This window comes from Tiliqua scincoides, chromosome 1 (genome assembly GCF_035046505.1).
Source record: "Tiliqua scincoides isolate rTilSci1 chromosome 1, rTilSci1.hap2, whole genome shotgun sequence".
NCBI classification, from domain to species: domain Eukaryota; kingdom Metazoa; phylum Chordata; class Lepidosauria; order Squamata; family Scincidae; genus Tiliqua; species Tiliqua scincoides.
In genome coordinates this window covers 13,219,638-13,233,200 of record NC_089821.1, presented here as the reverse complement: position 1 = coordinate 13,233,200, position 13,563 = coordinate 13,219,638, and the positions used below count along the sequence as shown (strand labels likewise).

General features: G+C 44.5%; 1 protein-coding gene across 1 annotated transcript; it reads right to left on the bottom strand.

Annotated features, from left to right (window-relative positions):
- Positions 1-1,789: 1,789 nt before the first annotated feature.
- Positions 1,790-11,686, bottom strand: KNSTRN (kinetochore localized astrin (SPAG5) binding protein). The gene is made up of 9 exons (XM_066614592.1): positions 11,455-11,686; positions 10,060-10,146; positions 8,934-9,003; positions 8,674-8,745; positions 8,068-8,167; positions 5,650-5,764; positions 5,023-5,084; positions 4,761-4,835; positions 1,790-2,035 (listed from the first exon to the last, which is right to left on the bottom strand). The coding sequence occupies exons 1-9, from the start codon at positions 11,684-11,686 to the stop codon at positions 1,901-1,903; spliced, it is 948 nt and encodes a 315-aa protein (XP_066470689.1). The 3' UTR covers positions 1,790-1,900.
- Between the last annotated feature and the right edge of the window lie 1,877 nt (positions 11,687-13,563).

The following is a 13,563-nucleotide window of genomic DNA, read 5'->3' as shown; positions in this document are numbered from 1 at the left end:
AACCACCATTTTGTGTTCAAAACTCCCCCCCCACGCACACACCACTGCATTTTTAGTTCAAATGTCCAAGCACACACACACACACGCACACATTTTGTGTTCAAAATGTCCAGATACACACAAAACACATTTTTGGTGCCTTTATTTTAATTTCTGGAAAATATCTTAGAGATGACTTTTCCAGTTAAAAATACTGTGCTTCATCTGGTGACACTATATCACCTGGTCACAAGGCCCATGGGTGGGGGGGACGGGGTAATTTGTTCCTGGGCCCAGGGTCAAAAAGGGGCCTAGGAGCCAAAGAAGGGGCCCCACAAATTTCCTGGGAGCTTACGTTTTCCAGTCTCATCTGCCCTTGTGGGATGTTCAGGGGCACTACTGTGCCTGGACCAAGGCATGCACACATGACACTCCTGAACACAGCCTCCAGTCTGAGAAGAAAGTGGCCTGCTACAGTCACTCTTTCGCACGTAGATCCGCTTGCCATGCACGAGTGTATAGGCGCTCAGGGACACAGCTGCAGGGCTACAGCTGCTGCGGAAGTATGGTTTGGTACACACAGGACACTTTCCATTCCAGTTTGAGCCTAAACACAATGATGCTAATTTTCTGCAATGACTTTCTATGTTTAGAATATTTTAGAGACTTAGGAGTGTTGCATTTACTCTGGGAGCAGCAGGACTCAGAGGCCCACCTGCTGGATGTGGTGCAGGCACAGAAGCAAAGAAGAGACGCCAGACAGGTTTGAAGTATAAAAGCAGAAGGAAGGCTGGAGCTGAACAAGCTGAGAGTAAATGTGAGAGTGTTCTCTCTCCCAGCCTCCTAACAAGCTCTCTTTATTGAATCTCAAACAGCACAAAACAAGCTGAGTTTACTGTGGGTCAAAGATTGCCAGCTGGCTACAACTAGCTGGGGCTCTAGCTAACAACAACATTCCATCAACTAAAATAAGAAGCTAAGAAGCGCATCTCCAAAACACTGTCTCTCATCCTGCTTGCGTAGGTGAAGGCAATGATCCAAGGCTACGGGTCAGAATGTGTTCTGAAAGCCAAAACGCAGGTTTGCCTGCTGGAGGCCAAGGTTCACTGCCTTCCTGTTACTACGCATTTTCCCCACATAGGAGTGTGTTTGGTTTTCCATATATCTGCATCTAGCAGCCAGCACTGTGCAGGGAGATAGACCTAGGCTCCGCATCAGGAAGTCCATTAGACTTGGGCTCCAAAGTCTACGCTGATTGTTGCCACCTCCCCCCATCCTGCTTCTCCATCCTGCTTCCCCACTCTGCCCCACCCTTTGGGAAGGGGCCCAAAGAAACTTTGTAGCCCCTGATAAAATTCCTCTCAGAGCTCCTGCCTGCTCACAAAAGCAAAACACAGACATTTGAGGCAAGAGCTAGGTCTCTCCCATCATTCTCTTGGTTCACACCTTTGCTTCTGAGCTTAACCAGACCTTGTTTAAAGCCTAAGCCTTGTTTAAAGCCTAAGCAAAGCCTAAGCCTTAGCATATTGCAAACAAGTTTAAGATATGGAGATTTCTATCAGTAACCGCAAGTAGGCTTATGCAAAAAGATTAAGGCAATGAAAGTCCCACAACTGTTCTTCTAACACAATGGCAAATCTAGGTAAATGACACAGTAACAGGACAATGAGGAACAACAGTGAAGGGAAACTTAAACCCAGAATGTTCTAGAATTCTGAGGACCAGTTAAAGGAGCAAGAGAAATGAATACTTGCACTATTTGTTACATACAAAGATTTTTATTTGGTAACAAGTTTTTTTTAAAACCAGTATTCACATCTTTACAAGGCAAACAAGCCCCACTACAATTCAACAAGGACCATGGAGTCCAACAAGGAAGCAGAAAACAGCATAAGGATTCCTACTTCAGTTTTTGCTACTACTAATTCAGAAGTGCCTCCTTCTCCTCCTCATCTAATAGCGCAGACAAATCTTCCATTTTCCTGCGAAAAGACTGCTGCTGCTCTAGGAAGCGAGTCCGCTCCTCCGCTACCTGCTTCCATTTAGTCTGTGCGTTCTAAAGGGAAGGAAAAGTCATGAGCATTGTACATTTGTTGAAGCACATCTGCTTTCACAGTTAGTATGTTGCAAGGTCAAAAGCAAACTCAGTAGGCAAGAGTGGTGATCATCTGCAAGCTTTATTTCGTTGCCAGCAACGGGCTTCTCAGGGACTCCTGTCCAAAGTGAAGAGTGCAATGAGAGCCATGTGGGAACTCTCAGAGCCCTCAGAGAAAAGCAATTTTCCAGTGTGTGCCTCTCACTTATATTTGATTCTGGCTCCTTTGTCTGAGGAGTCATACATTTCTCATTGGCTGGTGTATGACATCAGAAATGGGGGCTTTCTTAGGATTGGCCACAGATAACTTTACAAGCATTTGATTGGTTGGCTTCAAGTTACAAATTCCAAAAAAGGAGAAGACATACATTGAGACATTATAGAAAACATTGTTTCCAACAACCACTAGATGGCACTGTTTACTCATTTATTACTGGCCTTTGGTATGTCTTCACTGGGTTTTCTGCTAACCTCCTTTTAAACTGAACTTTTGGTCTTCCCTTTATTCCATGTGTAATTCTCCATATGTGATTTGTATAGTGGTATAAACTTATATTTAATACAGGACAAAGTAACTTCTTATTGTAAAAAGGATTTTAAGACACTTTTCTTATTCATTTTTAACTAAATTCAGCTTTTCTGCCAGCTTAGAGGCTCTCATATTTTGCTGGCTTATCAGGGACTCTCTCTGGTATGTCCCTGCTTATCTCTGCAGATATCTGTATCTTAGAGTACTCTTTAATTAGCAACAGATTTACTGTCTTTGCCAAGGCTGTCAACTGTCTTATCTAATGTTGCTAGTTTTACCTCATTAAAAATGTCTCTAACCTGTGTATAACCTTTAGTTTTCTCACCTCTTGCAATAATTTATTATTGCAAGTGCCAAGAGATATCAGCTTCCTGATTAATCGGTGCAGGCGCATCCTGCTTCCTGCCTCCTCCCTAGTTCCTCTGTATGTTGTATCTAATCTCACTTTTAATTGGAACTCGGGACAGATTTACAACTTAAAGTATCTATATCTGTCACTTTGAGTCTACAGAGAGATACAGAGTTCTTATTTTGTGAGGAGTAACTTTTCTTAGAGTCTCCTTGTTAGACTCTTAATTAACTTTGCCAGACATCTGCCTCTTCAAGGTCACATCTGAATTACATTTTCAAACTTGTGGCTTTGAGCCCTTTAATAGTCAAATTTAATTGCTTTAACTATTCTGTGTATTTCTATACTATTATTTAACTTTCAATAACATCAGGCAACTAAGCTTTACTCTAACAGCTAATTTATATATTGGCTACACTTAAGGCATTGAAAAATATTTGTAAGCAATCAAGCATTATAATCTCTTTGGAACTTCTATGAAACTTTGGTCTAAATAGCCCTTCCCAGTCTTTATTCAAGACTGTATTTTGGTTTAAAAGGGAAAGCCTGTTTGAATTATAATTTTAAAATCCAAAATGTTCTCTGTAGTGAATTTCCAGCTCAAATGGCTTGGATGTTTTCCAGCAACTCTGTGTTTCACATTGCTGCAAGCAAAAGGGAGTGTGTCACTCCCTAACTCCCATGTCATTATCTGCTGGGAAGGCTGCCAAAGAAACATTCCTTTGCTATCTCAGTAAAACTGCCAATTAGCCTGCACTTTCTACATCAAACTGAGACCAAAAAATGCTTTCTTTGTTTCAAACATATGAGCATGCTAAACATAACATTTTCCCTATTTTTTATACATAGGAACTAATAACTAATTTAGCTATAAACACTCATAACATAGCTTTAACATTTGGTTCATTAACATAAGTAAACATTTTCCCTATTAAACTTCCTAATGATTTGCTCTGTTTAACTTTTAATTTGTTTGTGTTTGGCTTATGGCTTTCATTAGCCTGTATCGAGCAAGATCACTTTCAGAAGTGGCTTGAATACCACCAGATTTTAAAAAAGATTCTCTCTCATTTTTCCTTAACCAATAGGAAGCTCATAACACCACCACCAGAGGCATCAAAATACATCACAACAATGCAGTAACCCAGAGGTTCCCAAAGTGTGCATTGCAACACTCTGGGGTATTGCAAGGGACTCCCCAGGGCATTGTGGGAGGCCTGATGCCCAGTAGCAAGACTGCAGCACAAACCTACAGTAGCAAGAGGCTCCACGCAGCAGGCAAAGCAATGTTTGCGTGCTTGAAAAAGCCCTCCTGTCTGCCCTGAGCTTGTTACCATTATTTTTAGGCTCGTGTTTGGCCTCCAACCCAGAAGTATCTATGATATCATCACACAATTGCATCGTGTCATCAACACATCCTTCTGGGTGCTGGGGGGAGGGCACAATGAAGGTAAGCTTGGGAAGCACTGGAATAACCCATTAAAAAACCAAGATAGCAGCATCACCCAACTGAAACATTAAAAAAATCCAACCCCCACCCTTAAATACCAGTAGCAAAGAACCAAGTCTGCTATAAGATGCAGGCCTTCCTCCTCATGGCAAAGAAAGTTACTACTTTGGGTGGTGGTCTGCTTTTATGGAGGTTTGCCAGGATATGAAGTGGGGTGTGAAGGAAAACAGGACCTCTTGAAGGAGGGAAGCTATACCTGTGTTGCTATGCAATGGATACTTGAAGATGAAGGGGTTCAGACTAGTGCCCCGTTTCTTGACTGCAGTGGGGACAGACAAAAAAATAGTTCTTGCTGTACCTGAAGATTATCTTTTTGCTCTTTCACCATCTGGTTGAACTGTTCAAGGCCAGCATTCAGCTCCTCTGTCAAAACCTGCAAGGAAAGAGATGAGACAACAGTTTAGTCAAGTTCTATCCTAAATGCATTTGCCACTCTTCAAAAGGTGGGTATCTGGTAGGCTGGACTGCATGCCAAACAGTTTCAGCAGGAAGGCAGCAGTGAGAAAGGAGGCTCAGATCACCCCCCTATTAGGGAAAACTGAATGGATTCATCCTCTCACCATGATCTCAGTCCGATTTTTCTCATTCTCCTTCTCTTCTTCCAAAATGCTGTTGCCTGTAACTGATTTGCAAATGTTTCATTAAGTTCCATCACACTCATACATTTCCCCCCCCCTTTTTTTACTAGAATAGCCTCTAGTCATATTTTTAAAGTCAAGCATCATTGGGAGAACTTGATCACCTGCCTTTAGTAAGCAACCCCCAAAGCATCCAATTTAAGATTTCGCAACACGTGGATCACAAGACGATCCCGCAGAGGGCTGACAGCTCTGATAGAACACAAACCTTGAAGGCATAAGGTTCAATCCTTGACATCTCCACTTCAAAAAGATTTCAGATAGGAGGACTGAAAGAGGACTGCAACCCAAGGCATCAGATTGCTGCTGCCCAACAACAGGCGATTCTGGACTAGATGGATCAATGGTCTGATTCAGTGTAAAATAAATCTTCATACATTCTCTGGTTTTTAAGCCTGTCTTTAAATCTTTAAAGAAGCCATAATATAAGGAATTTAAATTCTATTTCGAAGGTTAGGAAAGGCAGGTGAAGAAAAAAGAAAACTAGAAAGAAGGGTGTACAACTGATTTGTGCACCAGGGAGAACACAAAACCATCTGAAACAGGCACCCGAGTCACAATCCCTGGTTTCTAGGATCAGCATGCAGCTTTCCTGAAACTTCTTCAGCTTCTGGTTTTCTTTTTCCAGCTCGTCATTCTGCTCCTGCAGATCCTTAATGGTACTCTGTAATGAAATATCAGTACGCATCAGAAAAGCATCCAAGATGCTTCCTTGCCTTTGGTGAGGGATAAAGAACTGAATAGAGAGAAATCCTGGAATTGCAGAACATAGGAGAAGGGCACTCTGCCTCCAGCCAGGTGAACAAGAAGCCACTGGAAGGTTGTGACCCCCTCCCTCTCAGGAAGAATCAAGGGAGGAGACTAGCTTGGCCCCAAACAATTAGCAACAGAAGCAGCAGTTGGTGGGAGGGAAGGCAAAGCTCCCTGCAAGAAAGAATTTTGCTTTAACTGCCAGTTGCTCCAAGATTGTGGAACCACACATAGGAGGCTCATTCTTTTGGCTAGTGGCAGGGCTTCCTTTTTTATATTGTTTCAATGTCTTGTAAGCTACCTTGGAAGTCATGTAATCACATGAGGTATAAACTTTAAAATGTGTTCCTTTAAAAAACAAGGCACACTGGGATGATTTTCCCCCCCCATCATGAACCATGGATGTGAGCAATAATGAGCTGTACTTCTGTAAAATGATTTCTTGGATTGACTTTGAAACCTGCCAATGCTGGTATCACATTTACCTAACCTCACAGATTTGAAAAACAGTTTGGCTACACAAACTGCGTGTCCAGAGATTCTCTCCTTGTTGGATTGTAAGCTCTGCACAGCCCAGCAGAATCCTGGCACCACACAGAGATAGCAGTAGATGAATAAGAATCCAGAATATGTACAATACATTTGACAGATGGCACTTCCAGTTAATGCTCATGAGGATGGGCAGATAAAGTCTATGGACTGCATCTGATCCCCATTTTTCCAGCCCCTACCACTGCCACTCTTGTGCTTTGAAAGGGTTATCTTTTCTCCTGGGTCAGGCACACTGCCAGAAACTAGAAGAATTCAAAGGCCATCCAGCAGGTGAGAAACCGTGTCAAACCGTGCCGTTACTGTGTTCAGTTAGCATTTACCACCTTGATAGAAGGAGAATATTCAACTATAGTAGTCACAGCAACAGCCATTGTTGCTCCTACAACATATCAAAAGCAAGTGTGTAGGGCTTGGTGCTGAAATACATACAAAATGCAACCTTATGCCCACTGAACTTACTTCGAGTAGGCATAAGGCTAGTGCTCTTTGGCCTTAGGCTCCCTCTCAACCTCAGTTGCAACATGGGGATAAGAATAGGTATTCACTTTACAGGATTACATCACGATAATACATAGGATTAGGTTTGCACACTCAAATTGTTATATCAAAATATTAATGGTACATTCTGAAATGAGGTATACTCACTGAAGTATACATACTGAAGTGAGGTATAAGATCCCTTTGGAAGCTATTCCAATGTGTAGTACCACCTTGAACCCTACAGACAGGTTCCCCTGACAGACCAACTAGTGCAGTGTTTCTCAAACTGTGGGTTGGGACCCACTAGGTGGGTCGCAAGCCAATTTCAGGTGGGTCTCCATTCATTTCAATATTTTATTTTCAATATATTAGACTTGATGCTACCATGGGATGTGACTGCATTTGGGGAAATGTTACAGACCTGTACTTTTAACAAGCTACTATGTATATTATTTTAACAATGATAGTCAATTACTCCTGGGTAAGTGTGGATAGGATTGCAGCCTAGGATTGTTAAAAATGGTCCTGCTTGATGACGTCACTTCTGGTCATGACATCACTTCTGGTGGGTCCCAACAGATTCTAAAAAGTGGGTCCCGGTGCTAAATGTGAGAACCACTGAACTAGTGTATGCAAAACAGAAACTGACTTGTACTCTTAAGTGGTTAGTCCAGGGGTGTCCAAAGTTTTTGGCAGGAGGGCCGCATGAGCTCTCTGACACTGTGTTGGGGGCCAGAGGGAAAATAAATTTACATAAGTTTACATAAATGAATATATTAAAGATGAACTTGAATGAATGAATGAATGCCTTGCAATAGCTCAAGGTCTATAAAAGGCCTTGCACAAAACAAGGCTGGCCTTTCCTTTGCTGCTGCTACTGCATCACAGACGTGAAACAACAAGCAGTGGAGGGAGCCCTCATCCCACAGCTCACACGAGAGGTCAAACAGTCGCCCTCATCCTGAGAGCAGTTGCGTTGGGCCAGTGTGGGCTCCAACAAATCTCTGGAGGGCCAGAGGCTCATTGGAGACCGGGAGCTCCCTGAGGGCCACATTGAGAGGCCTTGAGGGCCGCAAGTGGCCCCAAGGCCAGGGTTTGGGCACCCCTGGTTTCGACTATAGTTCTCAGGAAGTTTAGCGTGTCACACACTGATGGTAGACCATCAGAGCCAAGTATGCTCCTTACCTGCATTCCTGTCAACTTTAAGTTCAATTCACACGCTGTGGTCTCCAACGCCTTGTTTTTGTTCCTGAGCTCTGTCTCCCGTCTGTATTTGTTTGTCATGCTAGAAGATGAAACACATCACTGAAGCACTGTGGATGGAATGCTCCCTGCATTTAACAGCCAGGATAAGACAATTTGCTACATTACAGACAAAAAGAGGTGAAAACACAGGCATTGTACTTCAGTGTACCTCCCTGCAGCATCCCTTCGGCCCCCATCAAGAAGCAAAAATGTCCAACCGCTCTGTGGTCAACTGAGTCCATTTTTCCCACTCTCAATGTACGCTTACGATAGACATGTAAGCATCCAGGGCTCTGCAGCACCAGTTTCACATATCCTTACCTTTTAATCGAATAGTAGATTAAATGATTGAATTGTGCAATTAGGATTTTTAAATCCCTTTATACTATAGTGTTCGTACAGTAGCCTGCCTTTTCCAATTATGATGCAGTTTTATAAATGTTAATTTAAAAAAATCTATACACAGATGGAATCTTGCTGTAGAAAATGGATGGGGAGACAAGAGAGATGAAAAGTAGATAGGAAATTTTGCTTGTAAGCACTCACTTTCGCACAGGTGCAGTTGCCACTGTTTTCTTTGGTAGTGGTGGTGCTACTTCTTTCTTAGAGTTCAAAGGCCTTAAAGTGAGCAGGATAAGTGTTAAAATCTAACTTTAAACCAAGCCAACATGGTCTGAAAAACAAAACACAACCTTTGTGGAAATTTTGGAACATTCCATCAAATCCGGAACAAAGCAAGTGTGTTGGCAAAAGTCAGTTATATTTATTGTCAAATACAGAAGTTTCAGCAGCGGCTTTTAATTTACCTTTGATTTGTGCCTCTGGAAACAGCACAAGCTGGAAGATTTGGACCAAAAGTATATTGAGGATTTGCATCTGCAAATGAGATATCAGTTTTAAAATAAAGGTAGATTCCATAATCATAGCCAGTGGCATTGCTGGGGGCTGGGGTGCAAAGCGCTAAGTTTTGCAGGAAGCCACACTGAAGCATGCAAGCAGCCCCTCCCCCTTGTAGCCTGGCATACACCTCTGTTTTGCTCCCCTGTCAGGAATGGCTCAGGAGGGGGGCCACTTGCACAGTGCAGTGATGCTCAATGCAAAGCTTAGTGCTTTGCATCCCCTCTAGCTACGCTACTGTGACAAGCAATAGAAGTCAGGAGTGCCTTATTGCCCAATGCACAGTAAGGTGAGGATTTAAAGGCAGAAGGCAACTTCTGGTAGCAACCTGGCAACTCTACACAGCACAACCCTCCAGGTAAGTATACAAGCCCCTGGGTGCCCCACAGTACCACAATCGCTGTGGCGCCATCAGGGTCTCCCCCTACGTCCCTGCCAACACTTAGCACAGTCACAAAGTCCAAGTAGGACTTCGGAAACTGCTGCCTTAAACCACACTACTACAATACAGAAAAGGGAACCAATTCAGTTAGCCTTGAGCACCTTCTGCTTTAGGAATCTTGAATTTCTGCCAGATTAAGTAACATTTGGACCATATGCACGAAGTCAGTTTATCTGTGGGGGTCACACTTAACTCCGCCAAAGGAAACTGGTAGGTAACACAGTGCCCTTGTTCATGTCCTGGGAAATGTATTTGACCAGGATAGAACTGCAGTTATGGGTCAGAGGCTTGCACATATAATGGTCATGAGATTTTCATCACAGAGTAGCTCCCAACACATGGCAATAAAGGTTAAACCTTTTATTAGGATCATCAGCCTCTGCCATTTGCAACAGGATGAATGCTTGAGGGAATGTTGTAAAAGGTGTTGTAAGACTGAACAAGTAGTCAACCAGGGACAGTACGATAATTGGGTCTAACAGCACTATCCAATGCATGTTCATTCAGAAATGTCTCACTGAATCCAATGAATTTACTCAGATTGTGTTATAACTCTCCAAGTAAATGCACATTAAATCAATAGGTTAACCTACCTTTGAGCACACCACTGACTGTGGAGTGCTGAGAACTGTACACAGGGATCCTGGACTTTTCATTCTCCATACTGACAGCCTGAAAAACTGGAAAGAAGGACTGTTGTATGTTTAACCAATTGCTACTGCGCACAGTATACAGAAGCACAGGGAGCAGAAGACCATCCCAAGCAAATCAGGTGAGACACATTAGAGGACAATGCTGCATCACAACCTCTGCATGCAGGGCAGTGGCACAGCTAGAGGGAGTGCAAAGCACTAAGTTTTGCAAGGAGCCTCACTGCAGAGTGCAAGGGACCCCTTCTGCTCCCCTGCAGAGCCATTCCAGGCATTGGGAATAAAGCCAAGGAGTAATTTTGACCAGTCTGGTGGCATTAGCATATGTGCCCCCCCTTCCTCTTTTTCCTCCTTCACCTTCCTCCTTCTCCTGGATGAAGGTTGAGTCACTCTTGCTGGGAGAAACAGAGAACAGCAATTGAACCCACAACTGTAACTACCTTGCAATTATCTTCCTCCTATTGGGGAAATTCTTAGAGCTGTGCAGAAAATGGATATCATTTGAGTGACTTGCTCCAGTCCACCATAAGAGCAAGCCAAGAGCATCACAAGAGCAATAAAGTAAATGCTTTAAATCAATGTTCTTCAAATTTGGGGTCAGGACCCTCAATGGAACAAAACAAGGCTGAAGACCACCAGACTAGAGCACCACCAGGTAAAGGGAGAGGCATCTGTTATACCCCTTCAGGGACCAGGAGATTGTGGCCCAGTCCTGCCCATGTTCTTAGCAATTGTACTAAAACAGCTTTCACTAGTGCTAGGTTTTATGGTGACTTTTTCTGCTCTCTCTAATAAGAATATTTGGTTACAGTGAACAGTGCTGTGAGGGCAGAACAGAGCAAGGTATGGGTGGGTAGGGTCCCAGGAGGGAGGCTGGATTATAGTCAATGGGGCTTTCTCTCATGTAAGTGTGGATAGGATTGCAGCCTTAGGCCATGATTCTGATGCCTTTTAGTCCAAGCCTATGTATGTCTACTCAGAAGCCCCATTATAGTCAATGGGGCTTACTCCCAGGTAAGTGTGGCTAGGAGTGCAGCCTACTTAGAGCCCAAGCACATGCACGTCTACTCAGAAGGAAGTCCCATTATAGTCAGTGGGACTTACTCCCAAGTAAGTGTGGTTAGGATTGCAGCCTAAGCCTGTCTACTCAGAAGGAAGTCCCATTGTAGTCAGTGAGATTTACTCCCAGGTAAGTGTGGCTAGGATGGCAGCCCAAGCCTACTTAGAGCCCAAGCCTATGCATGTCTACTCAGAAATAAGTCCCATTAAAGTCAATGGGGCTTACTCCTAGGAAAGCATCAGAACCACGGCCTCTTCCACGCTGTACCAGCAACTCACCAAAGGACCGTCCTTGTTCTCCAGCAGCAGCTCCAGCGCTCCCGCCGCCCACCACCGTTTTCAAACAGGAAAACGTCCCCGCCCAGCGCGCGGGAGACCCAGGAGAGCACCAGCGATAGGCAGAACCTCCCGCGCAGGCGCAGAACACCTGCCAGGACTTGCCTCTTTCTTCCACTGCTTCCGCCAGGAGCTTTAGCACCTGCGCAGAACGAAAACTGAGGTCTGCGCCCATGCTTTAGACCTGTCCTTGCACTGCAGAGTCCCTGTAAGAGAGGATGGGTCTAGCTTGGCTTTCCAGGGACTGCAGTGGGCTGTGTTGCTGCAAGTAAGAAGCAGTGAATTTGGTGTCTCCTGGTCCTGGAGAAACTTTTTTCTGATGCAGATTTTTTTTAATGAGCCTCATTTTCTGATTTTTTTCATTTTTTTTCTGAATTTTTCATTTTTTCCCTGAGCTGCAGAGGAACGAAACTTACTACTTTTGTGCATAGAGAGGGTTATTTCCTGCCAACAATCCCCCCCCCCCACAGCATACAGATACACTGCACAATCCTATCCAACTTTACCATGCTAATGCAACCATGCCAAAGGGGCATGTGCTGCATCCTACAATGGGGGGCAGTCATGTAGGCCTCCTCAAGGTAAGGGAATGCTTGTTCCCTCATCTCACAGCTGAATTGTGGCTGCATGTGGACAGAGAAAAGAAAATATTTTCTTATGTGGTTGGTCTGTGGAACTCCTTGCCACAGGATGTGATGATGGCATCTGGCCTGGATGCCTTTAAAAGGGGATTGGACAAGGGGATTGGACAAAAGAGAGCAACTAAGATGATTACTGGGCTATGGCGTTTGGGCCTCTCCAGCCTAGAAAAGAGGCGCCTGAGGGGGGACATGATTGAGACATACAAAATTATGCATGGGAAGGATAAAGTGGATAGAGAGATGCTCTTTGTGTGTTGGCATCCTTCAGTCTCAGAAGACTATGGTGTCACGCTCTGAATGGTGGTTCTGGAACAGAGTGTCCTCTCCAGTGCGCAAAGCCTAGGTAAAGTAGGTATGGAGGATAGGCTGTTACCCATGCAGCAAATCCCCCCTCTCCACGTCGCTGAAATGGTCCAATGGAAAGGCAGAGGCCAATACGGTTGGTTCCAGCGGCGTCGCAGGAGTTGCCAGAACGTGACTGTGTTCAGCCATGAACTGCCTCAGGGACTCCGGCTCCGGATTTTGCCTCGAGGTTGACTCCTGAAGCCTTTTCCATAACTGGATGTAGCCACAAGGCAGTGGAGGTTTGGGATCAGAGTTTTCCTTCTCTCAGATGAGCTGCCTTCCCAGGCAGACGAGTCCCATCTACCCGGTGGCTGCTCTTTACACTCTCACATAACACCAGAACCAGGGGACATCCACTAAAATTGAGTGTTGGGAGAGTTAGAACAGACAAAAGAAAATATTTCTTTACTCAGCGTGAGGTTGGTCTGTGGAACTCCTTGCCGCAGGATGTGGTGATGGCGTCTGGCTTGGACGCCTTTAAAAGGGGATTGGACAAGTTTCTGGAGGAAAAATCCATTACTGGTTACAAGCCATGATGTGTAAGTGCAACCTCCTGATTTTAGAAATGGGCTATGTCAGATGCAAGGGAGGGCACCAGGATGCAGGTCTCTTGTTATCAGGTGTGCTCCCTGGGGCATTTGGTGGGCCGCTGTGAGATACAGCCTTAAGGAAACACAGGTCATGGTTCAGGATGTGCTCACCTCCCTGCATTACAATCTCTACGCATGAACTGGAGGTTGTCCATGACTTTGTGTACCTTGGCTCAACAATCTCCGACACTCTTTCTCTCGATACCGATCTAAACAAGCGCATCGATAAAGCAGCTACCACGTTTTCCAGACTCACAAAGAGAGTCTGGTCCAACAAGAAGCTGACGGAACATACCAAGATCCAGGTCTACAGAGCTTGCGTCCTGAGTACACTTCTGTACTGCAGCGAGTCATGGACTCTTTGCTCACAACAGGAGAGGAAACTTAACGCTTTCCACATGCGCTGCCTCTGACACATCCTCGGCATCGCCTGGCAGGACAAAGTTCCGAACAACACAGTCCTGGAACGAGCTGGA

Bases quoted from the DNA above. Each gene is read 5' to 3' on its own strand.
- KNSTRN (XM_066614592.1), bottom strand. From the start codon at position 11,686: ATGGGCGCAGACCTCAGTTTTCGTTCTGCGCAGGTGCTAAAGCTCCTG. The intron at 5,765-8,067 runs GTAAGGAGCATA...ATTTCATTACAG, and splicing joins TAAAGTTGACAGGAATGCAG to AGTACCATTAAGGATCTGCA. The intron at 4,836-5,022 runs GTGAGAGGATGA...CTTTCCTTGCAG, and splicing joins AAAATCGGACTGAGATCATG to GTTTTGACAGAGGAGCTGAA.